Raw genomic sequence first — 17,100 nt, forward strand, 5'->3', positions numbered from 1 at the left:
TAAATCTGGATGTGATCTGTATTTGCATTTGGTGAAGGTAATACTAGTTTTCATCCTGAATATACTATGTTAAATGTGATTTCTCCCTCCCCACCTTCTCCCCTACTTCCCTTTCTAGGCAGAAACATTTAGTTGCAATAAAATAAAAGATAATGACAAGGAAGATGGCTGCTTCTACTTCAGGTAATTCTTTTTTTTTTTTTTATACTTTTTTAATTTTTTATAAACATATATTTTTATCCCCAGGGGTACAGGTCTGTGAATCACCAGGTTTACACACTTCACAGCACTCACCAAATCACATGCCCTCCCCAATGTCCATAATCCCAACCCCTTCTCCCAAACCCCCTCCCCTCGGCAACCCTCAGTTTGTTTTGTGAGATTAAGAGTCACTTATGGTTTGTCTCCCTCCCAATCCCATCTTGTTTCATTTATTCTTCTTCTACCCACTTAAGCCTCCATGTTGCATCACCACTTCCTCATATCAGGGAGATCATATGATAGTTGTCTTTCTCTGCTTGACTTATTTCGCTAAGCATGATACGCTCTAGTTCCATCCATGTTGTTGCAAATGGCAAGATTTCATTTCTTTTGATGGCTGCATAGTATTCCATTGTGTATATATACCACATCTTCTTGATCCATTCATCTGTTGATGGACATCTAGGTTCTTTCCATAGTTTGGCTATTGTGGACATTGCTGCTATAAACATTCGGGTGCATGTGCTCCTTTGGATCACTACATTTGTATCTTTAGGGTAAATACCCAATAGTGCAATTGCTGGGTCATAGGGCAGTTCTATTTTCAACATTTTGAGGAACCTCCATGCTGTTTTCCAGAGTGGCTGCACCAGCTTGCATTCCCACCAACAGTGTAGGAGGGTTCCCCTTTCTCCGCATCCTCGCCAGCATCTGTCATTTCCTGACTTGTTGATTTTAGCCATTCTGACTGGTGTGAGGTGATATCTCATTGTGGTTTTGATTTGTATTTCCCTGATGCCGAGTGATATGGAGCACTTTTTCATGTGTCTGTTCGCCATCTGGATGTCTTCTTTGCAGAAATGTCTGTTCATGTCCTCTGCCCATTTCTTGATTGGATTATTTGTTCTTTGGGTGTTGAGTTTGCTAAGTTCTTTATAGATTCTGGACACTAGTCCTTTATCTGATATGTCGTTTGCAAATATCTTCTCCCATTCTGTCAGTTGTCTTTTGATTTTGTTAACTGTTTCCTTTGCTGTGCAAAAGCTTTTGATCTTGATGAAATCCCAGTAGTTCATTTTTTCCCTTGCTTCCCTTGCCTTTTGCGTTGTTCCTAGGAAGATGTTGCTGCGGCAGAGGTCGAAGAGGTTGCTGCCCGTGTTCTCCTCAAGGATTTTGATGGATTCCTTTCGTACATTGAGGTCCTTCATCCATTTTGAGTCCATTTTTGTGTGTGGTGTAAGGAAATGGTCCAATTTCATTTTTCTGCATGTGGCTGTCCAATTTTCCCAGGACCATTTATTGAAAAGGCTGTCTTTTTTCCATTGGACATTCTTTCCTGCTTTGTCGAAGATTAGTTGACCATAGATTTGAGGGTCTATTTCTGGGCTCTCTATTCTGTTCCATTGATCTATGTGTCTGTTTTTGTGCCAGTACCATGCTGTCTTGATGATGACAGCTTTGTAATAGAGCCTGAAGTCCGGAATTGTGATGCCACCAACGTTGGCTTTCTTTTTCAATATCCCTTTGGCTATTCGAGGTCTTTTCTGGTTCCATATAAATTTTAGCATTATTTGTTCCATTTCTTTGAAAAAGATGGATGGTACTTTGATAGGAATTGCATTAAATGTGTAAATTGCTTTAGGTAGCATAGACATTTTCACAATATTTATTCTTCCAATCCAGGAGCATGGCACATTTTTCCATTTCTTTGTGTCTTCCTCAATTTCTTTCATGAGTACTTTATAGTTTTCTGAGTATAGATTCTGTGTCTCTTTGGTTAGGTTTATTCCTAGGTATCTTATGGTTTTGGATGCAATTGTAAATGGGATTGACTCCTTAATATCTCTTTCTTCTGTCTTGCTGTTGGTGTAGAGAAATGCAACTGATTTCTGTGCATTGATTTTATATCCTGACACTTTACTGAATTCCTGTATAAGTTCTAGCAGTTTTGGAGTGGAGTCTTTTGGGTTTTCCACATATAGTATCATATCATCTGCGAAGAGTGATAATTTGACTTCTTCTTTGCCGATTTGGATGCCTTTAATTTCCTTTTGTTGTCTGATTGCTGAGGCTAGGACCTCTAGTACGATGTTGAATAGCAGTGGTGATAATGGACATCCCTGCCGTGTTCCTGACCTTAGCGGAAAAGCTTTCAGTTTTTCTCCATTGAGAATGATATTTGCGGTGGGTTTTTCATAGATGGCTTTGATGATATTGAGGTATGCGCCCTCTATCCCTACACTTTGAAGAGTTTTGATCAGGAAGGGATGTTGTACTTTGTGAAATGCTTTTTCAGCATCTATTGAGAGTATCATATGGTTCTTGTTCTTTCTTTTATTGATGTGTTGTATCACATTGACTGATTTGCGGATGTTGAACCAACCTTGCAGCCCTGGAATAAATCCCACTTGGTCGTGGTGAATAATCCTTATAATGTACTGTTGAATCCTATTGGCTAGTATTTTGTTGAGTATTTTCGCATCTGTGTTCATCAAGGATATCGGTCTATAGCTCTCTTTTTTGGTGGGATCCTTGTCTGGTTTTGGGATCAAGGTGATGCTGGCCTCATAAAATGAGTTTGGAAGTTTTCCTTCCATTTCTACTTTTTGGAACAGTTTCAGGAGAATAGGAATTAGTTCTTCTTTAAATGTTTGGTAGAATTCCCCCGGGAAGCCGTCTGGCCCTGGGCTTTTGTTTTTTTGGAGATTTTTAATGACTGTTTCAATCTCTTTACTGGTTATGGGTCTGTTCAGGCTTTCTATTTCTTCCTGGCTCAGTTGTGGTAGTTTATATGTTTCTAGGAATGCATCCATTTCTTCCAGATTGTCAAATTTATTGCCGTAGAGTTGCTCATAGTATGTTCTTATAATAGTTTGTATTTCTTTGGTGTTAGTTGTGATCTCTCCTCTTTCATTCATGATTTTATTTATTTGGGTCCTTTCTCTTTTCTTTTTGATAAGTCGGGCCAGGGGTTTATCAATTTTATTAATTCTTTCAAAGAACCAGCTCCTAGTTTCGTTGATTTGTTCTATTGTTTTTTTGGTTTCTATTTCATTGATTTCTGCTCTGATCTTTATGATTTCTCTTCTCCTGCTGGGCTTAGGGTTTCTTTCTTGTTCTTTCTCCAGCTCCTTTAGGTGTAGGGTTAGGTTGTGTACCTGAGACCTTTCTTGTTTCTTGAGAAAGTCTTGTACCGCTATATATTTTCCTCTCAGGACTGCCTTTGTTGTGTCCCACAGATTTTGAACCGTTGTATTTTCATTATCATTTGTTTCCATGATTTTTTTCAATTCTTCTTTAATTTCCCGGTTGACCCATTCATTCTTTAGAAGGATACTGTTTAGTCTCCATGTATTTGGGTTCTTTCCAGACTTCCTTTTGTGGTTGAGTTCTAGCTTTAGAGCATTGTGGTCTGAAAATATGCAGGGAATGATCCCAATCTTTTGATACCAGTTGAGTCCTGATTTAGGACCGAGGATGTGATCTATTCTGGAGAATGTTCCATGTGCACTAGAGAAGAATGTGTATTCTGTTGCTTTGGGATGAAATGTTCTGAATATATCTGTGATGTCCATCTGGTCCAGTGTGTCGTTTAAGGCCTTTATTTCCTTGCTGATCTTTTGCTTGGATGACCTGTCCATTTCAGTGAGGGGAGTGTTAAAGTCCCCTACTATTATTGTATTATTGTTGATGTGTTTCTTTGATTTTGTTATTAATTGGTTTATATAGTTGGCTGCTCCCACATTGGGGGCATAGATATTTAAAATTGTTAAATCTTCTTGTTGGACAGACCCTTTGAGTATGATATAGTGTCCTTCCTCATCTCTTATTATAGTCTTTGGCTTAAAATCTAATTGATCTGATATAAGGATTGCCACTCCTGCTTTCTTCTGATGTCCATTAGCATGGTAAATTCTTTTCCACCCCCTCACTTTAAATCTGGAGGTGTCTTCGGGCTTAAAATGTGTTTCTTGGAGGCAACATATAGATGGGCTTTGTTTTTTTATCCATTCTGATACCCTGTGTCTTTTGACAGGGGCATTTAGCCCATTCACATTCAGGGTAACTATTGAGAGATATGAATTTAGTGCCATTGTATTGCCTGTAAGGTGACTGTTACTGTATATGGTCTCTGTTCCTTTCTGATCTACCACTTGTAGGCTCTCTCTTTGCTTAGAGGACCCCTTTCAATATTTCCTGTAGAGCTGGTTTGGTGTTTGCAAATTCTTTCAGTTGTTGTTTGTCCTGGAAGCTTTTAATCTCTCCTTCTATTTTCAATGATAGCCTAGCTGGATATAGTATTCTTGGCTGCATGTTTTTCTCGTTTAGTGCTCTGAAAATATCATGCCAGCTCTTTCTGGCCTGCCAGGTCTCTGTGGATAAGTCAGCTGCCAATCTAATATTTTTTCCTTTGTATGTTACAGACTTCTTTTCCCGGGCTGCTTTCAGGATTTTCTCTTTGTCATTGAGACTTGTAAATTTTACTATTAGGTGACGGGGTGTGGGCCTATTCTTATTGATTTTGAGGGGCGTTCTCTGAACCTCCTGAATTTTGATGCTCGTTCCCTTTGCCATATTGGGGAAATTCTCCCCAATAATTCTCTCCAGTATACCTTCTGCTCCCCTCTCACTTTCTTCTTCTTCTGGAATCCCAATTATTCTAATGTTGTTTCGTCTTATGGTGTCACTTATCTCTCGAATTCTCCCCTCGTGGTCCAGTAGCTGTTTGTCCCTCTTTTGCTCAGCTTCTTTATTCTCTGTCATTTGGTCTTCTATATCACTAATTCTTTCTTCTGCCTCATTTATCCTAGCAGTTAGAGCCTCCATTTTTGATTGCACCTCATTAATAGCTTTTTTGATTTCACCTTGGTTAGATTTTAGTTCTTTTATTTCTCCAGAAAGGGCTTTTATATCTCTCGAGAGGGTTTCTCTAATATCTTCCATGCCTTTTTCGAGCCCGGCTAGAACCTTGAGAATTGTCATTCTGAACTCTAGATCTGACATATTACCGATGTCTGTATTGATTAGGTCCCTAGCCTTCGGTACTGCCTCTTGTTCTTTTTTTTGTGTTGAATTTTTATGTCTTGTCATTTTGTCCAGATAAGAGTAAATGAAGGGGCAAGTAAAATACTAAAAGGGTGGCAACAACCCCAGGAAAATATGCTTTAACCAAATTAGAAGAGATCCAAAATCGTGAGTGGGGAGAAAGGGGATAAAAAGAGGTTCAAAAAGGAAGAAAGAAAAAAAAACAAAAAGAAAAGAAAAAAAAAAGAAAAGAAAAGAAAATAATTTTTAAAAAAAGAAAACACCTAAGAAAAATGTAAAAAAGAAAAATATATATATTAGATAAACTAGTAAAAAATCGTTAAAAAAGAAAAAGGTAACAGTTAAAAAAAAAATTTTACCCGAAGGCGAGAAAAAAAAAAAAAATGAAAAAGAAAAAATCAAATTAACTGCAAGACTAAAAAAAATCCCAGGAAAAAAGCCATGAGTTACGTGTTTGGCTTTCTCCTCCTCTGGAATTCTGCCAAAGCGAAGATAGACCCCGGGGGGGAGGGGCCGGCTCCCGGCAAGCAGCGGAGCAACCGTGCACAAAATCAGGACTTTTAAAAGTCTGTTCCGCTGAGGGACATCGCTCCAGAGGCTAAACCGGGGCGAAACCCACGCGGGGTCAGCGTGGCCTCAGGTCCCGCAGGGTCATAGAAGGATCGGGGGTGTCTGAGTGTCGCAGAGCTTGCGGGTATTGGAACGGGAAAGCCAGCTACAGAGACAGAGCCGACAGTAAGCTCGCAGCTCGGTGTTACCTTGAACCGGTCGCAGGCTCGGTGAGCTCGGAGCGCGGCCGGAGGTCAGGCAGACGGGAGTAACTGGGCGCTGTTCTTTGAGGGCGCACTGAGGAGTGGGGCCCTGGGCTCTCGGCTCCTCCGGGCCGGAGACCAGGAGGCCGCCATTTGTATTCCCGTCCTCCGGAACTCTACGGAAAGCGCTCAGGTAACAAAAGCTCCTGAAAGCAAACCCGAGCGGATTACTCACCCCGGCCCCGGGTAAGGGCGGTGTAATTCCGCCTGGGGCAAAGACACTTGAGAATCACTATACTTCAGGTAATTCTTAAATCATTTCATATTTTTATGCATAATTTGTTACAAAGTGATTTTGGGCTTATAGTGTTTGCTCAACTTGGGAAAAGTAATTTGTGACTGAAAAGAAATTATTCTTCATATCTCTTAATTTTTCTCAGGAAATATTTTGAGAAAATATGTATTTTATTTGTAAGCTTTGTAAAATGATTTGGGGAAAGACTGTTGTGATATTTTATATTAGCTTTAAGAACTATGAAAGCCATCCAAAAAAATTACGTTATGTTGTCAGACCACTTTATAATATGTTATTATATAGGAGAGTTCTGTAGTTCAAAACTTAAATGTTATAAAGTGTAAAACAAATTGAACTAGTTTTTTTTTATAAAGTGTAAAACAAATAGAACTAGTTTTTTTATATACTAGTTTTTTAGTTTTTTTACTTACATTACTCTGAATTGAATTCACTGGAATTGTTGCTTCTGTGTTCCGGACCTCTACTTCAAAATATGAAGGTTGCTTTGAATAAACTATGTCCAAGATTTCTTTCATTTATTTTTTAAACATTGGGGTACAGATGGCCCTTCTTTTCACTACATCTGTATCTTTGGGGTAAATACCCAGTCGTGCAATGGCAGGGTCATAGGGAAGTTCTATTTTTAATTTCTTGAGGAATCTCTACACTGTTCTCCAAAGAGGCTGCACCAACTTGCCTTCCCACCAGCAGTGTAAGAGGGTTCCCCTTTCTCCACATCCCATCCAACACATGTTTCCTGTCTTGTTGATTTTGGCCATTCTAACTGGTTGGTGTAAGGTGATATCTCAATGTGGTTTTAATTTGAATCTCCCTGATGGCTAGTGATGATGAACATTTTTTCATGTGTCTGATAGCCATTTGTATGTCTTCGTTGGAGAAGTCTCTGTTCATATCTTCTGCCCATTTTTTGATATGCTTGTCTGTTTTGTGTGTGTTGAGTTTGAGGAGTTCATTATAGATCCTGGATATCAACCTTTTGTCTGTACTGTCATTTGCAATTATCTTCTCCCATTCCGTGGGTTGCCTCTGTTTTTTTGCAGAAGCTTTTGATTTTGATGAAGTCCCAAAAGTTTATTTTTGCTTTTGTTTCCTTTGCCTTTGGAGACATATCTTGAAAGAAGTTGCTGTGGCTGATATTGAAGAGATTACTGCCTATGTTCTCCTCTACGATTCTGATGGATTCCTGTCTCACATTGAGGTCTTTTATCCACTTTGAGTTTATCTTTGTGTACGGTATAAGAGAATGGTCGAGTTTCATTCTTCTACATATAGCTGCCCAGTTTTCCCAGCACCATTTATTGAAGAGACTGTCTTTTTTCTACTGTATATTTTTTTCTGCTTTGTCGAAGATTATTTGCCCATAGAGTTGAGGGTCCATATCTAGGCTCTCTACTCTGTTCCACTGGTCTGTGTGTCTGTTTTTATGCCAGTACCATGCTGTCTTGGTGATCACAGCTTTGAAGTGGGAAATGTCCTTTTAACTTTGAGATTAAGTTTTGTTTCTTCAAATATATTGGTCTCTTAAATCTTGTAGAAAACAAGAGGTGCAATTATAAACATTGTTATAATAATACTAGCATTTATAATTGCCTGTGAATTTACCTTTATTGAGATCTTTGTTTCTCCATGTGGTTTCATGTTATTGTCAGTTCTTTCATCTCACTTTGTAGTATTTCCTTGAACATTTCTTACAGACCAGGTCTAGTGGTAATGAATTCCCTTGGCTTTTGTTTATCTGAGAATGTCTTAATTTCCCTCTCACTGTTGAAGATTGGTTTTGCTGGATATAGTATTCTTGGCTGAGGGTATATATGTTTTGAAGCATTTTGAATACATTGGTCCATTGCCTACTGCGTCCCCCCTGGCCTATTTGATGAGAAATCTGATTAGCTTCCTGAGAATCCCTTATATGTAATGATTAACTTCTCTCTCATCTCACTGCTTTTCATATTCTCTCTTTGTCTTTTAAATATTTGATAATAATGTGTGTTGGTATGTGTCTTTGAATTTATTTTACTTGGAATCTGTTGAGCATCTTCAATATTTATATTCATGTGTTTCATCAAACTTGGGAGATTTTCAGCCATTCTTCAAATATTCTCTCTTCCCCTGGTGAGAGGGGACCCTTGCTGGTGTCCCAAAGATCCCTGAGGTTCTGTTCCCTTTTATTCAGTCCTTTTTCCTTTCTGTTCCTCAGACTATAATATTCATTATCTTCAAGTTCACTAATTCTTTTTTCTTCCTGCTTAAATCTGCCTTTGAATACCTGTACTGAAATTTTCACTGAAGTTACTGTATTTTTCAGCTCCAAAATTTGTTTTTGGTTCCTTGTTAGGTTTTCTGTTTCTTTATTGATATTTCCATTTTTTTTCTACATCACTTTTATTTTCTCCACATTTTCCTTCACTTCTTTGAGCATTTTTAAGATAGATGTTTGTTGTTGTTGTGTTGTTCTTGTTTTGAGAAAGAGTGCTTGAGTTAGGGGTTAGGAGCAGAAGGAGAGGGAGAGAAAGAATCTTAAAGCTCCATTATCACAACACTGAGATCATGACCTGAGCTGAAATCAAGAGTCAGAATCTTAACACACTAAACCATGCAGGCACCTTTAAGACAGGTTGGTTTTGTTTTGTTTTGTTTTGTTTTTTTAAGTCCTTGTCTAGTATATTTGCCATCAGGTGTCTGAAGAACAATTTTAGTTGACTTATGTTTTTACTTTGAATGGCCGTTTGTCTTGTGGCTTTTTGTTAAAAAATAGACATTTGTATATATTAATGTGGTAGCACTGGAATTCAGATTCTCTGCCTCACTCAGGGTTTGCTAGGTTTAAAATTTTTTTTAATTGTTTTTCTGATTGTTATAAGCTCTTTGTCATGCATCAGCCTTAGGTGTAAACTTACGGTCTTCTCATGTCTTTTCTGACCCTTTCTCTGGATATGAGTAGTCACTTTCTTGTTTTCTCTATACATGTGGTTGTTCAGTTCCTTTAATTTCTGGTTTCTAAAAAGGAAGAGGAGAAAGACAGAGTGCTAGCTCTTTAAGTCTCCTGGAAGTTACTTTAGCTGGAGGATGAGGACTTCAGCAGTGGGGACACTGCAGGAACAATGGCTATTTGCATTTTCATTTACTCCTCTGATCAGAAGCAGCAATCAGAGCACAGATCCCCAGTATTTGGTGGATAGGGTCCTTTTGCCCACCCTGGCTCCTGTAAGCTGTAAACACTGCTCCTGGGACATAGATCTGTGGGCCATAGGTCGGGAGGTAGGGAATGAGTAACTACTACTGTGTAAAAGCTAAAATTGATCAAAGTTAACTGCAACTTACTATCCAAGTTTTTAGTAACTTTCAGAGTTCCAAAATAGTTATATCAGACAGAGTCTGCCAGTATAGGTATTTTCCAGACAGGGACACAGGTACCTGGTGTTTTCTACTCCCTGGTCTTCCCAAAACCCTTCAAAATTTTCTTTTTAAAATTCTTTAGTGATCATTCAGTAGGGTCAACATGATTATTATATTAATATAAGGTTATATTAATATGTTCAGACTAACTGTACCAAAGAACTAGTTTGTTTTTTTAAAAACCTTTTAATCTTTCATAGACAGATGCTCTTTTCATTTAAAAAGAAAGAGATCTTCTCAGTGTGTACTTTTTGTTAAGGCAATGTCAGATAGCTATGTGTTTCTAAATGAGTTTTATTATCTTGTGTCAGACAAGTAATGAAATATACCATCACTGTCCTTACTTTACGTTATGCTAACAATGCCTTAGGTCTTTAAGGTATACTCATGTTATTGCATGGGACTGATTTAGACATCCAAGAAAACATATACTGCCTTCCTTTCAGTATGTTAAATTATCTTTTAGTGTATAAATCTATTAAAATGTGTGATAATTGTGCAACATCCTTGTATTTCAAATATTTGTCTTAATTTAATCTTATTTTAGGATTCCAGGGTATCAGAAGGAACATTTAGGAAATCTTTTTTTTTTTTCCTTAAAGATTTTATGTATTTATTTATTTGACAGAGCGAGCTCCCAAGTAGGCAGAGCAGCAGGCAGAGAGAGAAAGAGCGGGCCAAGCAGGGGAAGCGGGGGAAGCAGGCTCCCTACTGAGCAGAGAGCCCTATGCAGGGCTCAATCCCAGGACCCTGAGACCGTTATCTAAGCTGAAGGCAGAGGCTTAACCCACTGAGCCACCCAGGTGCCCCTAGGAAGTCTTTTAAAAATAGTTCTACATTTTAAAACTATAAAGAAGTAGCCGTTGGGCAACAATGTGTATATACCAAATGCCAATGAATTAGACACTTAAAATGGTTAATTTTATTTTATGTGAATTATACCTCAGTAAAAAGAAATCTTGGGGTGCACCTGGGTGGCACAGTCGTTAAGTGTCTGCTTTTGGCTCAGGTCATGATCCCAGGGTCCTGGGATTGAGCCCTTGGATAGGGCTCCTTGCTCAGCGGGAAGCCTGCTTCCCTTTCCCACTCCCCCTACTTCTGTTCTCTCTCTCCTGCTCTGTGTCTCTGTCAAATAAGTAAACTGCGCTGTCTCTCTGTCACTCTGTCACTCTCTCTTGGGGTGTCTAGGTGGCTGAGTTGGTTTTCATTTCAGCTCAGGTCATGATCTCAGGGCTATGCTATTAAGCCCCACATTAGGCTCCATGCTGGGTGGGGAGTTTGCTTGAAATTTTCTCTCCAATCTCCCTTGCCTTCTTCCTCTCTCCCAACTTGTATACACAGGTGCACTTGCTCTCTCTTGCTCTCGCTCTCAATAAATAAATAAAATTTCTAAAAAATGAAAATCTTAGCTGTGTAGGGGAATGGGCAGAATAGAGGATGGGGGTTACAGGGTGCAAACTTGAAGTTATAAATAAAACATGAGGATGCAATCTACAGTTTAGAGGATATGTTACTATGTAACAACTTTGTATGGTGACTGATGGTAGCAAGATTTATTGTGGTGATTACTTTCTAGTGTATATGAATGTTGAATTACTCTGTAGTATCCCTGAAACTAATATAATATTGTATGTCAGCTGTATTTCAATTTAAAAAAATAAAATTTTAGAAATGGTAAGTCAGAAGGAAGGATTTCTAAAAATCATATACACTGTCAGTTATACATGTGACATAATAAAATATATCTCCATATATCAGGTATATTTGAATGCATGAAAATATTTGAGTTCCTAATGCACGTCAGTCACTGTGTGTGGTGTTCTACATGTAATCTCAATTTTTAAACCTTTTAAGAACAGAGAAAATTCATAAAGTTAATGTAGCCATCAAAAGAAATGAAATCTTGCCATTTGCCATGATGTGGATGGAACTTTAAAGGATAGAGGGTATCGTGCTTAGCGAAATAAGTCAATTGGACAAAGACAACTATCATATGATCTCCCTGATATGAGGAAGTGGACAAGATGGGATTGGGAGGGAGACAAACCATAAGTGACTCTTAATCTCACAAAACAAACTGAGGGTTGCTGGGGGGAGGGGGGTTGGTGAAAAGGGGGTGGGGTTATGGACATTGGGGAGGGTATCTTCTGTGGTGAGTGCTGTGAAGTGTGTAAACCTGACAATTCACAGACCTGTACCCCTGGGAATAAAAATATATTATAGGTTTATAAAAAAAAATTCATAAAGTTAAAAAAACACGCAGTGTTTTGTGACTTTTCTCCCATAGTAAATTTCTGTGCGACCACTACTGAAGTCAGGAAATAAAAGATTGCCAATACAGGGGAAGCCCTACCTTGTGCCCCTCCCAGTCATTACCTGCTTCCTTCCATAGTAATTTGGTTATCATCCATCACCTTAAATAACTACGATTTTTTTTTCCTAATATTGGAAACTTTAAAGACTTACTCTCTTAGCAACTTTCAAACATGACAGTGTTGTTAACTGTAGTCACCATGCTGTATATTACTTGCCCAGGATTTATTTGTCCTTTAACTGAAACTTTGTACCTCTTGACCAGCTTTGATCATTTCCTCCATCTTGCCCATCTCCCAGTTCCTGCCTTTGGCAAGGAGCACTCTGTTCTTTGTGTCTACGAATTTGAGTTTTTTAGATTCTACATATCAGTGAAATAATAGAGTATTTTTATATTTGCCTATCTAACATTTTTTTCCCTTTTTTAAAGTTTTAATTTTGTTAGTTAACATACAATGTCTCACTTCATTTAGCATGATACCTAGATAATATTTTGGATGGTATTGTAAACAGCATCCTTTAAAATTTTTTATTTTATGTTATTGGTTACAGAAATCTAGTCAATTTATATATATTAACATTGTAGTCAGCATCTCTGCTAGTCTCCTTAATTTCCAATTTTATTTATAGATTCTTTAGGATTTCAAAATATTTTCACATTCATGTCTGTGAATAATGATAGGTTGATTACTTTCTAGTCATTGTACATTTTCTCTTTTTTGCCATATTGCACTGGCTTGGACTTACAGTAAAATCTTAAATAGACACAAGAGTGATCATACTGGGGTGCCTGGGTGGTTCAATGGGTTAAGTCTCTGCCTTCGGCTCAGGTCATGATCTCAGAGTCCTGGGATTGAGCTTCCCCTGTCTTTCTGCCTGCCTCTCTGCCTACTTGTGATTTCTCTCTCTTTCTCTCTCTCTTTCACTCTCTGTCAAATAAATAAATTTTTAAAAAGTCTAAAAAAAAAAAAAGATCATCCTAATTTCATTCCCAGTCCCCTGTTTTCATTGGTAGGTACGTTTATCAGACTGTTCCTTTCTAATCCTCAGCAAGAGAATTTCTATTTATTATGAATTGATATTAGATTTCATTGTCTATTGAGGGTAATATGTGATATTTTTCCTTTCTTTTTTGATGTGCTTAATTATATAGAACATTAATTTTCTGAATATTCATTCAGCCAGTCTTGCATTACTGGAGTAAACCCAGTTTTATCATGATACATAATAACCTCTTTTATGTATTGGTGGATTTGTTTTGCTAATTGTTTGGAATTTTTCTGTCTACATTAATGGTAAGGTTGCCTGCACTTTCCTATAGATTCTTTTTAGGTATGGTGTCTAGGTCATATATGCCTCACCGCAGTAACTGGGAAAATTGGTCCTTATATCTTGATTTATTTTCTGGATTTTGTGTGAGAGTTGTCATAATTTCTTCCTTAAATGTTTGGTAGATTTCATCTGTGAAGCCATCTGTGCCTGGAGTTGAGGGGAGGAAGGTTGTACTTATGAATGTAGTTTCTTCAAATTCGGTAGCTATATGATTATTTGTATTTCCTGAGTCCTCTTTGGTCAGTTTTGGTGACTTAAAATTTTCAATTTGTCAGTCTTACCTAAATTTTAAAAGTTGTTGTTCACAATTTATTTTGTCTGTAGGTAAGAATCTATAGTGGTCTCTCACTGTCAACGTTATTTTTACTTTTTTAAATTTTTTTTTTATTTGAGTGAGAGAGTGCAAGAGTGGGGAGAAGCAGACTCCCAGCTGAGTGGGGAGCTTGATTTGGGACTCAGTCCTGGGACTCCAGGATCTTGATCTGACCAAAGGCAGACACTTAACCAACTGAGCCACCCAGGCACCCTATTTGTACTTTTTGTTACTTGATTAATCTTACCAGGAGATGTAAATTTTGTAGGTCTTTTCAAAGAACCAACTTCTGTCTTTTTAAAACTTCTTGAGATTTTTGCTTAATACATTTATTTTCGGCCTGTATATACTGTATGTATATGTAAATATATATACACATATACATAAATATGTATTTATATGTACATATATATGTATGTAGAGCTACAGATTTCCCAAGTTTTTTACCTTGTATTTTCATTATTACTTGGATCAAGGTGTTTTATAATTTCCATTGTAATTTCATCTTCTACCTATGACTATTTTTCAGAAGTATATTGTTTAATTTCTAAATTGTGGGATTTTCTTATTCTCTTTTTCTTATTGATTTCTTTTTTTTTTTTTTAAAGATTTTATTTATTTGACAGAGAGAGATCACAAGTAGGCAGAAAGGCAGGCAGAGAGAGAGAGAGGAGGAAGCAGGCTCCCTGCTGAGCAGAGAGCCCGATGTGGGGTCTCGATTCCAGGACCCTGAGATCATGACCTGAGCCGAAGGCAGCGGCTTAACCCACTGAGCCACCCAGGCGCCCTTCTTATTGATTTCTAGATTAATTCCGCGGTGGTCAGAGATCCTGCCTTGTATATTATCTTTCCCTTGAAACTAATGGATAATTGTTTTTCCCTTTGTGGAAAACAGTATGCGCATATGGTCAATTTTTGTAAATATTTTATGTATACTAGAAAATCACATAAACTACCTGTAAAGTACAGTGTTATGCTAATTCAAAATTTAGTAATCATTGGGCGTCACTTTTCTGTATTTAAATTTTTCTATATATTTTAAATTTGTGTGCATGTGTACACACACACACACAAAATCTATATATTTATCTATCTATCTATTTATTTATTTTTTAAGCAGTGTAGTAAGTCTCCCTTCATGGATGTGGATTCATTTTCCTTCTTAGTTCTGTTAGTGTTATTTTAAGGCTGTATGATTTTTTACATAGGACTTACATTATTATATTTTTTTGAGAAATTGAATTGGCTGTCACTATGAAGTATTCACCTTTTTCTCTAGTAATGCTTTTTGCTTGGTAATCTACTTTGATAACAGTATACCAACTTTCCGTATGAGTGACATGCAGAAGCCACCTTAGGGATCATGAGAGCTAGGATTTGTATAAGTATCTTTTTTTCATGACTTTTGTATCTTTATATTTTAAGTGATCATTTACAGATGGCATTATATGTTTGTTTTTTTAAAGATTTTATTTATTTATTCGTCAGAGGGAGAGCACAGGCAGGGGGAGCAGCAGGCAGAGGGAGAAGCAGACTCCCCACTGAACAGGAAGCCTGACCCAGGGCTCAGTCCTAGGACCCTGACATCATGATCTGAGTGGAAGGCAGGTGTTTAACCATCTGAGCCACCCAGGCATCCTATAATTGTTTTTTTAATAATCTTTTAAGTGAAAAGCTTAAATCATACAAATAATTACCAAAACACTTGTTTTTGACTCTGTCTTACAATTTTTTATTTGATCCTACTATTCTTTTTTCTTTTTTCTTATGAATTTATTATTATTAGTTATCATATTTTATTCCTTATTAACTTGGTAGTTAATATAGTCTTATTATTCTGATTTTTTTTGAGAGATTACAACATGCATAGTTAAATTGCTATATCAATGTGTGATGACACTTTGCATTTTTACCCTCTCCTTGGTCAGTGAATAACTCTTAGAACACTTAAACATCATTCTCTCTCTTGCAACTAAGATGCCTTTGTTGTTGTATATGTTAAAGTTATTAATACATTATTATTTCATATAGTTAGTGTTCATTTAGATTTACTAACTCATTTATTCTTCTGTTAATCTGCAACTCAGGTTTTCCATTTCGTATCATTTTCCATCTGAGGAAGTTCCTTTAGTGTTTCCTCTAGTGTACATGTGCTGGTGATGAATTATCTCATAAACCTTCATACTGGAAGAGTACTTTTCTTGAAACTGCAATTTTATATTGGCAGTTTCTTTCTTGCAGTACTTTTTTTTTTTTTAAAGATTTTATTTATTTATTTGACAGAGAGAGATCACAAGTAGATGGAGAGGCAGGCAGAGAGAGAGAGAGAGAGGAAGCAGTCTCCCTGCTGAGCAGAGAGCCCGATGCGGAACTCGATCCCAGGACCCTGAGATCATGACCTGAGCCGAAGGCAGCAGCTTAACCCACTGAGCCACCCAGACGCCCTCTTGCAGTACTTTTAAGCCAGCCTTCACTGTCCTATCATTTATGTTGAGAAGTTAGCTGTCAGTCTTACTATTCTTATTCTTATTCTTATTATTTTTAGATTTATTTATTTGAGAGAGATAGTGTGTCAGTTTGGGGAGGGGTAGAGGGAGAGAAGAAAGTCTTAGGCAGATGCAGTGCTTGATCTCAAGACCCTGAGATTACAGCCTGAGCCAAAACTAGGTGTACCATGAGGCAACCCAACCTTATTGTTACATTGAAAAGTAATTATTTCCATTCTTCTTTGGTTGTTTTGAGTTTTGTTTTCAACAATTTTACTATGATGTACCTATTATGGATTTCTTTTTCTTTTTTCTTCTTAGTTTTCATTTTATGGTCTTTGTTTGGGTTTGAAAAATTGGTAAAGCCTGGTATTACAGGAAATATTTGTTAAATAAAGGTGAATGTAGTAATAGTAATTATTTTTTTATTCATTGACTTTTTGTGGAAAGAACAGAAATGTTGATGATTTGAATTCCTTCCCCCCTTATTTAAATGTTGATAGTAATCTTATCTCTTTCTTTCTAACATAGGGATAAAGCAATTCCTAACAAAGTGGGAACATACTGTATCCAGTTTGGGTTTATGATGGATAAAGCAAATATTCTTAACAGTGAACAGGTTTGCTTACTCTTTTTATATACCATAGTTAGTTTCACATTTTCTTGCTTAGTATAGGAATGAAATGGTTTTGTTTAAAGGTGAATTAATTATTGGATACAATTAATTATTGATAATAAAATACAAATAATGTAATTTTAGGAATATATGTTGATGAATATGACCATTTGTGGAAGTTACTTTTCCATTTCTCTTTATTTTGAAGAGTCCAGTAAGCATTTTCGTGTATATCATGGTAAGGTTGCTTCTGTCAACCATACATGAAAAACTTTCAGTTTAATAACATTTTGTGTATTAGAATTCTGGATAATGAAGTTTAAGGTAGT

General features: G+C 37.1%; 1 protein-coding gene across 2 annotated transcripts in view; it reads left to right on the forward strand.

Moving 5' to 3' along the window:
* SMCHD1 (structural maintenance of chromosomes flexible hinge domain containing 1) overlaps positions 1 to 17,100 on the forward strand; it is a 150,484-nt gene that overhangs the window by 91,981 nt on the left and 41,403 nt on the right. For both annotated transcript variants that reach the window (XM_059138660.1, XM_059138661.1), the window contains 2 exons: positions 119 to 183; positions 16,687 to 16,774. In XM_059138660.1, coding sequence (XP_058994643.1) covers positions 119 to 183; positions 16,687 to 16,774 — 153 coding nt within the window. The remainder of the gene's footprint in view (positions 1 to 118; positions 184 to 16,686; positions 16,775 to 17,100) is intronic.

The sequence above is a fragment of the Mustela lutreola genome, chromosome 11 (genome assembly GCF_030435805.1).
Source record: "Mustela lutreola isolate mMusLut2 chromosome 11, mMusLut2.pri, whole genome shotgun sequence".
Lineage (NCBI taxonomy): Eukaryota > Metazoa > Chordata > Mammalia > Carnivora > Mustelidae > Mustela > Mustela lutreola.